Source organism: Micromys minutus, assembly GCF_963924665.1.
Source record: "Micromys minutus genome assembly, chromosome: 3".
NCBI classification, from domain to species: domain Eukaryota; kingdom Metazoa; phylum Chordata; class Mammalia; order Rodentia; family Muridae; genus Micromys; species Micromys minutus.
This window is the reverse complement of record NC_137972.1, coordinates 13,797,148-13,811,896: the sequence shown is the minus strand read 5'-3', so window position 1 is coordinate 13,811,896 and position 14,749 is coordinate 13,797,148. Positions and strand designations below refer to the sequence as shown.

General features: G+C 42.2%; 1 protein-coding gene across 1 annotated transcript in view; it reads right to left on the bottom strand.

Annotated features, from left to right (window-relative positions):
• Window positions 1-1,419: 1,419 nt before the first annotated feature.
• Window positions 1,420-14,749, bottom strand: part of LRP6 (LDL receptor related protein 6) — a 116,844-nt gene continuing 103,514 nt past the window's right edge. Inside the window, exons 19-23 of the mRNA XM_080914775.1 lie at window positions 13,745-13,855; window positions 10,157-10,387; window positions 9,072-9,208; window positions 8,085-8,182; window positions 1,420-5,834 (exon numbers count right to left, since the gene is read on the bottom strand). Of these exons, the coding sequence (XP_080770901.1) occupies window positions 5,540-5,834; window positions 8,085-8,182; window positions 9,072-9,208; window positions 10,157-10,387; window positions 13,745-13,855 (872 nt within the window). The 3' untranslated portion in view covers window positions 1,420-5,539. The remainder of the gene's footprint in view (window positions 5,835-8,084; window positions 8,183-9,071; window positions 9,209-10,156; window positions 10,388-13,744; window positions 13,856-14,749) is intronic.

Sequence of the window (14,749 nt, the reverse complement as noted above, 5' to 3'; positions counted from 1 at the left end):
TCCTAATCCCCCAAAATACCAAAATAAAATCTAAGTGTGTGCAGACATGACTTAACAATTGTGGTGTTTTGAATGAGATTGACCCCCATAGGTTCATCTATTTGGATAGTTGGTCCCCAGTTGGTGGAACTGTTTGGGAAGGATTCGGTGTGATCTTGTTGGAAGAGATGTGTTGCCAGGAGCAGGCTGAGATTTCAAAAGTCCCAGCCACTCCCAGTGCGGTGTGCCCTGTCCCAGCCACTCCCACTGTAGTGTGCGCCTGCTTAAGGATCAAGATCTGTCATCAGCTCCTGCTCCAGAACCTTGCCTACCTGCCCAAGGACCATGGAGCCACATTCTGGGACTGGGAGCCTCCAAAAAACTCTTCTATAAGTTGCCTTGATTATGGTGTCTTATCACAGCAATAGAAACCTAACAGCAACCCATCACAATACAACAGAGCAGAGTCTGGGACAGTCTCTTCTTTCTCTGCACAATCTGTTTTTGATAGAAACTCTGACTGGAGATGCTGATCTTCTAGCAGGCATTTCCTATCAAGTCTGGCCATCAATCAGTTGATTGCTTTTGAATGTGGTAGAGAAGCCAGTATAATGCCTGGTGCATAGTAAATGCTTGCCAGATTTTTAATAAAACTATCCATCATTTTAGCATTTTTATAGGGGGAAGATCGATTTTCTACTTTGATTAAATCAGAATTCACAAGAGCAAGACTCAAGCAGAAAGCTCTCTAGTGATCCCAACCAAGACTCCATATTGGTATGAATGACAGCCCTGGCCACAGTAATTCATTAGGAGTTAAATTTATAGAAACAAGCTGCACAACCAAGGCAGTGAGTACAGAATAAAAGGACTGTACATGTCACCCAAAGCATGTGACAATGAAGCCCCAGACACACGGCTTTGCACCGTGTTGGGTTCAAGTAACGCTTCAGCTTTTTCTGTAAGTGGAAACGGCCTTTATGGTTGGCCTTTGGAGAGAACAAGACTTCCCGCAGGAAGAATCAAGAGCACCTGTGAGGACCCATTAGCGTCTGGCTTCCACTTTAAACCACCAATGTGAGGCGCGGTGGGTGTTGACGTTCATCGGTTCAGCTCCACAAAGCTCACCCGGCAGCGTCACACTGAGCTCCACACCAGGAAAAGCAACACCCCTGTATGGCTAACTTGGGGGAGAGAAAGGGCATCGCTCACACAACTCCATCACGGAGAACACAGCAGTGCTCAGAAGCCTGTGGCTCTTACTAGGCACAGGTGCTTCAGCCTCAAACCAGCCAGCCACCCTTTTCAGTTCATGCAAACCTCAAGGCCGCATCTGTTGTGTGTGAAATAAGCAGGATTAATCACACAAAGCACAGCCATTTTCATTATTTATTGTAAAAGAAAAAAAAAAGACGCTTCCATTTTTTCACTGATTTTTCCAATGTTTTATTATAAAAATCAACATTTCATTTGTTACAATTCAGCTTTTGTAATAATCAAAAAGGGGGTTTATACAAGGTATTTATACAGTTTATAATTAAAGCACTTATTTTACAAAAGGGGGGAAGTGAATACGTGGACAAGGGCTGACCAAATGTTGGCCATTACAATATAAATACATCCTTGCAAAGCACCATCGTACCAAAGTCGATGTACAAGAAACACCAGCTGACTTTAAGACAATGATAAGATTAAAGCTTAAGAAAAAGTGTAGACGCATAAAGGACAAACATCCGAAAGCAGCACCAGATCCTTCACTTGCAACAAGGCCTGTCAGGTTCAGCCCCGGGTACCCTCTTTCTCCAGCCTCGCCTCACCGGACTGATGGAAGCAGTCTTACTTTACTTCCCTCTTAATACTCACATTTCATTGATACAGATGCACATCCACATGGATGTATAGCGATACCACCCCTCACCTTCCCTATATTTGATGGAAAATCAAAGACCCAATGGACAGTTAAGCAGAAGGATGCTGTCTGTATCTCTAATTGATGATGGAAAGCCCCATGATTAGTGTGTTGGGCCGTATTCTGCTTCTGAGTACAAGAAAGCAATTTGTAATTCTAAAGAATTCTCTAGGATTAAAATCAGGAATGCTTTTTAAATGCCTTGTGAAAATGTTAAAACAGTGTTAGACGTGACAGTCTCCTTTCCTGAAGGTGAGGGCAGGGTCGGAAACTTGACTCTAAAGTCATTAAGGTAAACCCGAGTGTCTGCCTCCCTCTACCTGGCTGTAAGCTGTTATATGAGCTGTGCAGTTGGAGAAAGACATGGACAATGGATCCACGAAGCATAGTGTTTGGGTCACAAATGTATAATGTTGTATTTGAGGGCCCAAGTTCTTGACTTTACAACCCAAGGGTTTCAAAAGTCAAATCTTGCCACTGTCACAAAGCAATGTCTTCCAAAGGTCCTAAAAGCACACCTCTTCTCATTGCCTGCTTTAGGCCTGGGATAAGGAAACTCCAGGAAACTAAAAGGGATTCTGACATTTTAACTAATGCTCGATGATAAAACTTGTTTAGGCCTCAGGCTACACCCACACTTGCTCATGGCTCTCGTCTGTGAATTCTTAAATACTGCTAACCAGTGACACCCAAGCTCCTATATATAATCTAATCTTGATTAAGAACTCCAGCTATAAGGGCCACACTGAGTAATGCAGTCACTAAAAGCAGGACATACTGGGGCTGAACAAAACAAGACCTGTGTTTCTGAGCCTTGCAGAGAAGCAGGCTTTCCTGCACAACACCTTCTTGATCACTAGACGCATCTCAATTAACCAGTGAGGTAATTACCACAGCTATGACCTCAATCTGTTCACTGATGGGCCTCTACGACAAGACAAAGATGCCCCCCCCAAAAAACCTGTTATTCAAAATAGATGGTTATTCTCACAACATTGCAAAAAAGTTTGTAAAATTTAAAAACAGAAGAAAAATACTAACATTCTAGCCACCAACTCTAGACTAAACCTTACCTTCCATTGATGTTTATCTGAAATAAGCAAGAACTCAGGCTTTGGTTAGAAGACCAGGCTCCAAATGAGTCAAGTGTGGGTCTCAGCTATGAAAGACTGCAATGCAGAAAAGCTTCTGCGGTGTACAAAAGCAAGCTACAAAAGAGCTCGCCTCAGACACTCTCCAATCAGGAAGCAGGCATAGTTGAATAAGATATGCGTTCAAAAATAAATACACATGTAACTATGAAATCTAATCAAATTTTATTCATTTTCCCTCTTAAGTAACGAATCTAGATGCAACCTAATTTAAAACTTTCTTTCCCCTTTCCAATTGTGTTCTCATGAGTTTATTTTTCCTCATTATTTTATGTTCAATAATTTAGACACAGTTTATTTAAACTTAACTGTCCATGTAACTTGAGTATCGTCATCATCTTTCCCAAATTTAACGACCTTCACTAAAAGGTACTCAGAAATCTTCACCACATCTGAGCTGCCCCAGAAAGAGGATACCAAGCTGAACCTGAACCGCCTTCAAATCATTCAAATCATTCAACAAATTGGCACACAAATTAGTATTCTGCAAGAGGCTACTGCCATCCCAGCACTTGGACAGAGATAACACAAGCCACACCCTTCCCAGGAAGCCCACCCGAGAAAGACGCATATTAAAAATGTAAACATAGAATCCTCCAATTCTGAGTGATACCCAGCATTGCTGCCCCCCATCTTCACTTAAGCATGGAGTGGCCCATGTGTCACAGAAGGCGTCCAGTCTGTGTCATGCTCTGCACACTTCATCTCACTAATGGGAGAGTTAATGCTTATGTGACTGAAATGCAAGACACGGATGGATTGCCATGTACTTATATGTAAGATAAGGGCCCCTGATTCTCACTAAGCTGTCCCCAACAACCCAAGCGTTATTCTGAAAGGATTCTTTTTCTCTTTGAACATGTACTTAGGTGTTTTGTTTTAAAGTCATTTAAACTTATTCTTTCCCCCTTAGGCTCCGAAATTCAAAGAGGCCTCACATCAAGAACTAAAAAATATAATCAATAATTGATCAACACCTGTTAAGGTAAAAGCCATACCAGCTTAAAATGAGCTCAGCTTCAGGAGTGTTAGACACGTGTGAAAGCAGGAAACTACTATCTGGTGGGCCCATCCCACAGGCCAGCCCCAACAGTGACAGACACAGCAGCCTGGTGCGTGACAGTAAGTCACACGTGTTGGAGAGACCACCATTGTCTCCACTGCTCGAGTTCCTGCAGCTGACAAGTTCACCATGTCTCCTCATTTAATCCCCACTGTCAGATTTGTGAAATTGTCTTAATCTATAATGGGACAGGAAAAGCACACACAGAAACACATGTGTATCATGTGAAAACACACACATTCACAGTGCATAACAAGGCGGTATCTCACACCACACTAGCAGAGGTATGCCTGCAGACATCACTCTGAGAAAAGCAGGTCCACAGAAAGTGAAGATGTCACAAACAGTTCATATAGGGGAAGCCTACAACAAAAATTTCTTTTTAGACAGTTTCTAACCAGAGCACATTGAAGTTTTTTACTAAAAAAAAAAAAAAAAAAAAAAAAAAAAAATACATAAAATGATTTCACTGGGATATTGTATGCTGCAAGGATACAAAACTAATTTACAAGAATATAACAGATTTGTGATTTTTAAGCATTTTTATATGTTGTAAAAAGACACTTTAATGAGCATTAAAACAATCATGGAAGACCAACAATATGGCTAACTTCTGATTATGCAAAAACAGCCAACAGCTCAGCCGAATGCTGAGAAAACAGTACGTACATTGAAATCAATCTCATGTTTAGTAAATTCCATTTCATCAATTCCTCAGATTAAAAAGCTTAAGTAAATCATGGCTCTTAGCGAAACGGTCTCCAAGGTGCTGGGGAGGCAGGCCTCGAAAGCAGCTGCTGTTAGCATGGACTGGGGCAGGCGTGAGCTCTCAGCAGCTCCACAGCGTCCTGCAAGAGACACTTCAGCTCCGACAACAGCAACACTCAAAATGAATCTCACAAGTATCTATTTTCCTCATGAAAACTGTTGAATTCCTGGAGAAAACAAAAGCCCTTTGTCCAAAGTTAGTACTGTTATTTTTCTTTCATGGGTTCTTGACTTGTTAACCTGAAGGCAATTTGGCTACTTCCAAGTTTGCCCCTCTGAGATGGAATTACTTTCTCCTTTTTATTTTTTGGTATCATTAAAACCCAGACATTCCTGGTCAGTGATGCCTTTATTTTCCTGTTTCCTTTGTACTCAGTTTCTTCACTGGGCTTAAGGCATGCTCTGTGTATTTAGTTTGCAAAAATAAAACTTTTAGTACAAATTTATTTTTTATACAAACTTTTATGGCACAAGCAGCAAATCTGCTATTTTAAGAAAATATATAAATATCCTTTTCTTCTGTACAAATATCTCAGGTACCCCACCCACTTTATAATGTTAACTGTACAGGGTCTGCCTCACCTTTCTGCATAGCTCCCCCCCCCTCCAGATCTCAACATGTGTATGTACAGGTCCCGGTGGAGGCAGTCAGAGGAGGAGGGGCCCTCCTCAGGAGGAGTCGGTGCAGGGGGAGGGTGGCGGTGGGTAGAGGTGGTGGGAGTAACTCCTCTCAGTGTATGGAGAAGGAGGGCAGCTTTCATAGTTCTCCTCCGCCGACAAGTACTGGCTCCGGGGTGTGGGTGGTGGGGGCACAGGTTCTGAGTCATAGTTCAAGTCACTGGTGTAGCCCTTGGCTGTTGCCACTGAGGCCATTCTCCGGCTAGGAGCATAGTCACTGTCACAGACGTCAGTGCTGCAGGGCGTAGTGGGCGGGGCAAAGTGCCGGTAGCTGTAAGGCCTGTAGCTAGCGTGGGAGAGCGATAAAGAAGTGGTTAGTTTGATGGAAGAAGACTGGACTGGAAATCAGTCTGCAGGCTATGAGCAGCTCAGTCTGTATGTGGATAAATAGCCCTCACCTGGAATGTGCAGGGAAGGCCATGGATTTAATCCCCAGACCGATCACAACCCAAAGCCACTGCTTTTCATGGATACGGATGAAGATTAACAGCACACTATCAAAGGAAGGCCTATGCAATGCCTTATTTGCAAGTAAAATGTAACTAGAGGCAAGTAAAAAATGGATGGAGTTGGAGAGCAGAGAGAAACTCCATTGGTCCCCAAACAGTTCTTCTATCTTGAGGTAAATTTAGATGCATGTGCTGTGCTCAAGGCCCTGGGTTTGACCCCCAGTAACATTGAAAATAAAATAAAATAAAAACAACCCAACTGCAGACCTATACTTATTAACGCACTTTTAGAAAAATCACTCTGTTTTTCTCCTGATGCTGGGAACCAAACCCAGGGCCTTACCACAAGCAAGCAGTCTACTGCTCCCCTGTAGTCTTGGCACACCTCTGCCGCATACCTCACACACACCTCACACACACAGATCTCAGCGGTTCCTGTAGCATCACAATGTGGAAATGGGTCTTCACAGTCTACATTCTCTCAACGTTTTTTAGCCGTTCATAATTTGCCTGACAAAGTAAAATACCACACAGTCCAGGCTGAACTTCCAATGAGGACAGATCATTTTTTTTTTTTTAAACTATAATGTGCAGAGGGAAATCCCTCTAACTTGCAGGTAGTAGTTTTGATTTCTGTGGGCACGAGTAAGTACACCGTCTTAAGTATGGTTTCAACTGAGTACCAAAATGATCAATTTTAAATACCCAGTCAGTGAACTTTCTAACAGAATAAGAGTATAACAAGTTTATACTTGTTTATCTACCTTTTTATGTAACCCATAAAATTTGTAAATTTGTAATGTGATTATCTTTAAAAAAATGACATGGCAAGGAACACACTCATGAAGGTAAGAGATGACTACAACACTGGCTTGTGCATGAATGATCTCATGACTTTTATTGTAAGTACGGTGAAGCTCATCTTACACTTACTCTAGAGATTCGTGCATCAACTGTCTCTAAATACAGTGACTGCAAGAGAAGGGGCAGAACTGAGGAATTCATGAACTTCCTAGTGACACAGCACCCACGCCTTCTGCTGTCACGCAGCCACACGGAGCAGGTTCCGGGGCTTTCAGCAGCAGTACAGACTGGACGCTATCGGAGCACTTTCTGTCCAAGCAGGTGTCAAAGGCTGGGAAGATTTTTCCGGATTAAAATTTAAAAAGCTAAATGCTTCTAGATTCATAACAGAAAAAGGGAAGCTGATCAACAAAATTCTGTAAATCTAAAAATCATGGTAAATGATAACAAGTTTGACACAGACTTTAAACCTGACAGAAGAAATGATTTAAAAGCTGGTTCAATGCAGTCACATACTTTGCTCAATGTTTTACTCAAGCAGAATCAAATACACTGTTACATGAAATTTTAGATTCTGGCTCTGCCTTTCAATTTTCAGGCCTTTCCCTGCTTTTGTTTTGAATAAAACTGGGGCGTGCAGAGACCTTACAGTAACTCACGGACAGTCATACTGGAGCTGGCCCTCTCGGCCCTAACTGACGCTGGCAGGCAATGTCCACCGTATTCCTATCACCGCCAAGTCACACCAGATCACTGTGATGGAAGCAAACAACATGCTAACAGCGTCGGGCACTGAGGCCATGAGACGCGGCCTGCAGGTCTGACACAGATACAGCATTGTTGACTTTCTGCTGACGTCTGAAAAGGTCGGAAGAGCGACCTGCTCAGCCCACTCACACGATCTCAGGCTGTCGTTACAAATATGCTCCATTTATTTCAGGGAAAATTGTTTGCACCAGGTGACTAACTACATAAAACTTTTAATCAGGACACAGTGACATATGTCAGTGTGGGTCAACCTTCTGATTTTTTTCAATGTGTGCATGTTCCTGCTGTCTGCAAGTTCTCACAACTCTCTGACCTGTCTCACTCAGTTCTCAACCGCATGACTCTAAAAGCCAGCTTGTGGAACTAACTGCCTTTGAAATACAAAATGTCCAGAGACAGAAAGGACTTACAGGTGGACAATGTCAAGAATCCTATTCATTCTTTGGAGATCATGGTCTCTGTTCGCCTGACACTTAGTATGTTCACAAATGGAATTTGGAAAGGGTATGTCTTACCTGTAGGACCTATGCGTGGAAGGACTGTTGGAAGAATAACCAAATTCCATGGTATAATGGGATCGTTCTGTGGCAGGTGATGGTGGCGGGTTCAAAATCTAAAAGGAAAACAATTAAAATATTAAGCTAAGACAAATCTTCTGTCTCTTCATCTTTGTGTCCTTCCTTTCCCGTTACAGTATTATCATATTCTTACCAAAACAACTCCCTGAACAGCACTCCAAGGCCGTGGCTCCCTTTTCTGGGCCACAGTTCTCCATCCTGACTAATGCCAAGTGGTGAGGAGAAAATATGTCACCTACATCACTGGCTTGTTTGGCACAGACAGGTTTTAATTTTTTAAACAGAATTTTTACTAACTTATCAGGAATTCTAAGTGTCCTGCCTCTTAAATTTTATTTTTATACATGTACATACAACAGCACATGTGTACACGTGTATACATGTATCTGTAGGCCAGAAGACAGCCCTAATTGTCATCTTCAGGAGCTCTGTCCACCTCCTTTAAGACAGGCTCACTCATTGGCCTGGATTTCATAACTAGTCTGGACAGGCTGACCAGTGAACTCCAGGGGTCCTCCTGTTCCCTGCTCTGCAGTCCTAGGATTGTAAGTGAGGCCCAGCCTTTATCCTGTGCTGGAGGGCACCCAGGCCCTCTTGCCTGTGAGACAAGCATTTTACAGACTGAACTCTCTCCCCAGCCACAGGCTTTAGGAGGTTACAAAACAAAGGTCTTAAGTCTGTTTGGTTCCTTAGTAGTTTCACTTTCACTTGAATCTAATGCTTTCAACCTTGTTTATTATTACACAGTAAATTAAAAGATTTACAAGCACAGGGCAGTGCTGGTAAATTCTCCATTGAATCCTATGTATTTAAGTTCCACACCCAGAACTATTTTTACATTACAACTGCTGAGTACCACATTTAAATGAATCCACCTAATGCTAGGCAATGTAACAGTAAGAGAAGCAAGAGTGGGCTGCTTACTGCAGGGAAGTAAGTGCCTTTGGTACTTGAAGAACTGCTTGAGGAAGCTCCTGTGACGTGTGCTCGATCGTAGGGGGGCCCACTGCTTCCCCCCATGATACTGAGGGAACTGATCATTGATTTGCCTCGAGACATTCCTGAAGGAAAGAAAAATGAAGGGTGAGTAACACCTAAAGCAATGTGTGCCCTCTTCCCATCATCGTTGTAAAGGGTTCACGGAAAAGGGAATGCAGGATTCACTGGGAACTCAAATAGGTGGAACAGCTCCTGAGCATGTCTGGGGCAACAGCAGGAAGACTTAAGGAAAGGACTGTGGGGATGAAGCCTGTAGTATCAGAGTAGATCAAACCAACAGATGCCTCCAAAGACAGCAAAGCCTTTTCGTAAGACAAACACAATGCACAGGGCTCGGACACCTCTGAACACAAAACTACTAATGCTGACAAAAAATTCTATCTGTTCCAAGTACGTTCCCATCTCTATGTACTTACTACAAATAGCTGTGGCAACAGGGAAACATCATCATTTACCAGCTTAAATATTATGGCTTTTCTGAGAATCACAACCATAGTAAGATGTGTTAAAACACACAATTCTTTTCACTAAAGGTACCACAAAACACTGGGAAAAGCTTCACTGCCCAAAAATAATATAGCCAGGGTGGATGACTGGCCTTCAGCTACACCTAAACCAACCTCCCCCCAGTGTAAGCACGTTAGATCAGGAAGGGCAGAGGGGCACATTCTTTCCTGGTCAACCAGCTATTTCTAAATCCTTGTTTGTGGACAGAAAACTTATGTGTCTTTTGACTCCTTTATTCCTACACTCTATAGCCTCAGGGTGCCCAGTGGTGAAATTATACATTGTATAATTCACCAAAGCACTGGCTGACTTATTTTTAGCGGTGCAGCCAGAGGCCTGGAGCTCGCAGATGAAGTCATACTTAAGTCTTTCTGCATAGAAAGTGTAAAAGTGTTAAAAAAAAATAAATCCTCACAATTCCTTAGACCCAGAGTAATATAATTTGTAATCCTAGAACTTAAAACTGGACAAGACCTGATTCTCATAAACCATTTTTCACTCACCTGGAAGAGATCCAGACAGAGAGCTTGGGTGAGGAACATAACCAAGGGGCACAGAAGCTGGGCTGTGAACCACATAGTCATTAGTCATGGTCTCCCCATCTCCCTTCATACGAGGACACAGCATCCTTTGGCAGATAAAGTATATGGTTCCAGACACAAAAATGGTGACAATTACTCCAATAACGGAACCAACTGTGTTGGTGGCCTGTGGAGCTGGCTCCTCGGTTGGATCTAAAATGAAGAATACTATAGTTATCTAATAGGGAAACAAATGCATATTCAAAATAGCAATACAATGTTGATAATTATAATGTTGATAAATCACTATATAGCTTATATATAAATATATATACACATATATACATATATATCATGCAACATAAAGTATGAATTAAATGACATCATTTAAGTAAACTTAAAGAAGCTACTGTTAAATAAAGATGTATCATTGTAAACTTTTGGCCAGAAGGGACAGACCTAGAGACATCACCAAATGCTTTCAGTGGAATGGTGAAAAGGCCAACAACAGCCTGGAACTAGAGCTTAGATCTGATGTAAGCTGCAGATGAGTGAAGGCGCTTGGATCCAACCACTACTGTCCTCAGGCCCCCTGACTGCTTGAGAGCAAGATAAACACTCATGGAGGGAGGCCAAAGCACCAGGAGGACCCCAGCGCACCCATCTTCCTGGATATCTGACTGAGTGTTTAAGAAACAGAAGCCATAAATTTGGAAAGAACAAGAAGAACTGGGTTATCAAATTTAGCATCCACAGTTATTAAGAAGAAAAACTCTTCCACTCTGACTACTTAACCCATGGATAATCTCATAACTGAAGACCCCTTAAAATACTTCCTGCTTGCTGATACTCCAATCTCCTGTCCATACAGCTAAACTCATCTCTAATAGAAACATGAGTGACAACAGCAGCAGAGCCTCTGGCTGTGGCCATCAGCTCCCGATTCAGCGTGTGTCCTCTGTGCACAGGCTCTAGTCCCTGCCAGTGGCCATCATTTCTGTACTCTCTTCTGGAGCTTTGGTATGCCCACCACCCCAATGCCAGGATTCAAGAAGGAAAAACCTCCGTTTACTAGCTCTAATTATTCCTGCTGCCAATTAATTGTGCATGCTTGCCTGAGTTAGTGCTACCTACTGTTTCCTCCTTTGCTCTCTGGAGATTTCATCCATTACTAGAGCTTCAATTACCATTAATAGTCTGGAGAGTGCAAACACCTTCCTGAGCCACAGACCCACTCGATCAACTTCCTAACAGTGTAACAAAACAGTTAATGCAACATACTCCAAATCACCACCTCTCCAGATCCAGAGGTAAACAGATAAACTGGGTAAACCAGTTCAGAATGGCTGGTGAAAGCCATTTACATTTAAAACAGAGCCACCTGCAGTGTATTCAACCCAGCACTGTTCCCACACCAGGGTCTGATATGGTACTTCAGTGTTTAGTGCCTGCTGTCTATCTTGGTTAGTGACTCCAGTCACTCTGAGAGGTACACATGGGTAAACTTAATGCCAACTGTATCTAAGTGGCCACCAATCCTTCATCTCTGAATAACTAAAGCCCCGCCTTCCTTTCCCAGCCACACTTTTCTTGATTTAGATCATCTTTTGTCAGAACCATAAAAGCCTCATTAGCACATGGTGGAAACAACTTAGTGGGTTGCAGCCCAGCATTTAAAACAAAGGAGAAAGAAAACATCAAGATATAGCCTACCACCCTGTGTGTGTAAATGCTCCAGTGTGACACCCGTTCACCTGCACATACATGTCATCATTACACTGCTCTTGAAGAAGCCCAAAGAAGTTTGAAAATAAATAGCCCAATAGATGTTCCTGCTACAACCTTAGCACCTGCAATGCATTTTATAGCATTCGCTTTCAGGTTCCCACCCTAATCTTTCTTTAGCCTCCCTGACTCTGCACTGTGACTTAAGCACCACTTCCACTCATTAGGAGAAAAGCAAACAGTACCCTGTGATCTCACCCTTTGTGTGTGTGTGTGTGTTTTTTTTTTAATTTGGGAGACAATATTATCTAGATAGAGTTTACATATTACCTAGATAGATGTTACATAAAATAGCTTAACAGGATACTAAGAACAATTATATGTTTTAGTTAAACTAAAATTTCAATGTAATACTCTATACATTATATATTTTCAAATTAGAAAATAAAAAACAAAATTTATATTAACTGTAACATTTAAACATTATACCAACACCACATCGACTTAACCGATGATCTTACTCGACTATTCTCTCTTGGTGACACCACACCAATGTGGCAAGCCTATTACACACAGCATTTCGAGAAAGGTGACTGGTTTTAAACCTTTCTGGCTCTAAACATATTGTAGCATCTCTACTTCTGTAGAACAAATACTTTATCAGCATCTGATCTGAAGTTCTTTTCCAGGAGGCTGCTTTGATTCACTCCATCTTCATTTCTAAGAAGCTGGCTGTCTCCTTTGTGCAGCTACTTGTGTGGCTTTATTACAGTAATTCTGATGCTCACATTACTTTACCGATAAACAGTACCCCTATGAACTAGATACCCCTTCACCAAGCTAAATGACTCATACACTCTGGCAGTTCATTCTTTTTACAACCACACAGAATGTCAGCATCATTTTACAGGTGAAGAAACGAATGCTTAACAAGAACATGTTTTCCTGAGAGCAATCTATGGTTCCAGCCCCAGCCTGCAATCAATCCTGAGCCCCCATCTTCTCTCCATCTCAACTGCAGAGGGCAGTTTAAGTCCTGGTGCTCAGCCATCCTTGGCACACAGCATGGAGAACTAGTACTTGCTGAAAGATTTTGAATGCTCAAACTTTTAAAACTCTATCACAGTTTGTGGTGGTAAACCTGCTTATGCTAAATTCTACTCAGAATTATGGGTACCGATTTGGGATACTCTGTATGTTAGAGCACTGTCCAAAAGTTATAAACCTGGAAAAACTACAGGCTGTTTAGTCATTGGTCACTAAGTCTTTGGGTGTTCAGGCTGCACTGAGCATGCCAGTAATCCTAGCACCCAGGAACCTGACAGAAAAAGACTGCATTGTTTGAGGCTGCTCCTGCACTGTTGAGTTCAAGGCTAGCCTGAGGAGAGGGTGGGAGGCTACCTCAGAGGGAAAGCAAGGATTAGAGAGACAGGCAAGCAGGCACAGAGGGGATGAGGGAGAGAAGATGGCAGGAAAGAGGAAGAGAGCATTTAGGTTCTAGATCCTGAGAAACTGATAAACATTTCAAGAAAACAGTTAAACACAACCTAGTGTTCAGAATGAAGTTCAGATCACCAGTTAGTTTCTATGTATCTAAATTATCTGAGAAGTTGGTGACTTTGTTGTGGCAAGGCCATGCTTATTCTTTCTTGGTGTTTTACCAAACTGTATCTTTGCACAAGGCAACTACTGCCCTTAAACAATTATTAAGAGCAAAACAAAATATCTCAGGCACAAATAACTAGTATATATGTTCTTCATAAGGAAATCAGGATTGTATAGACTACAAGAAGGAAAGCAAAAGGTATATTTGAGAGGGACCTGTGAGGCCTCCGTCCTACTTACAGCAGTCCAGTTCATCAGATCTGTCACTGCAGTCCACACTGTGGTCACATTTCTTGTGCTTTCCAACGCACTGACCATTGGCACAGCGGAATTGATCAATCAGACAAAGCACTAGAAAAAAAGGCAGTTTTATTTTTATCACCATGTAAAGACAAATTCTATCAAATGCTTTCTAGGTATAATCTAAAAACACATCAGGCTCAGACACAAGGTGAGTACTATCTCTAAGGATTCCCACTGGTAGAAATGATATTCTCTGCTTTGTTCTTAAATTTTTAATTTAAGTTTTGGTGCTATTTCTTAATTAGCAGAACTAGTATGATTTGTATGGTCTACCCATATTCCTTCCTCCAAAGGTTCGTATGTTGGAGCCCTGGTCCTTGGTCCTTTGGAGTGGAGTGAGCTGAGTGGGAGGTAACTGAGCCTCATCCTTAGAATGTAGCAGGGGATCCCTCAATGGACCCTGTGTTACCGCTTGAGAAAAATCAGTTATACAACAACAAGCCCGCAGCTAGAGATGGCTCGTGGTTAGAAGCATCGGCTGCTCTTCCAGAGGTCCCACCTCAGCACCCACACAGAAGCTCACTACGATCTGTAACGCCAATTCTAAGGGATCTGATACCATAGCTTCCTCAAGCAACATGGACAGAGGTATTCTGTGCACGTGATCGGTAGGTTACAAATTCTATTTATTGTAAAATGCTGTCTGTTTATTTTTATTGCGTTTCCTTGGCTATAACTGTCCTATCTCTGTGTGACCACTGTTCTTTGTCAGTCCTTCCCTTGTTCATGTGACAAACATTTGAGTAAAATACCTACACATTTTAAAGGAAGATCAGAACTGCCCCTCCTTCGCCCGCCTTTCTGTAGAGATGAGTGTTCTCACTCTCCAAACACTGTGCTGCCGTCAGCCATGAGGTTTTTACCAGAGACCAACTTTTAGCCAGCACCTGCCCTTGACATTTCAGAATGTGAGCTAAATAAACCTCTTTATAAAAATGTCAC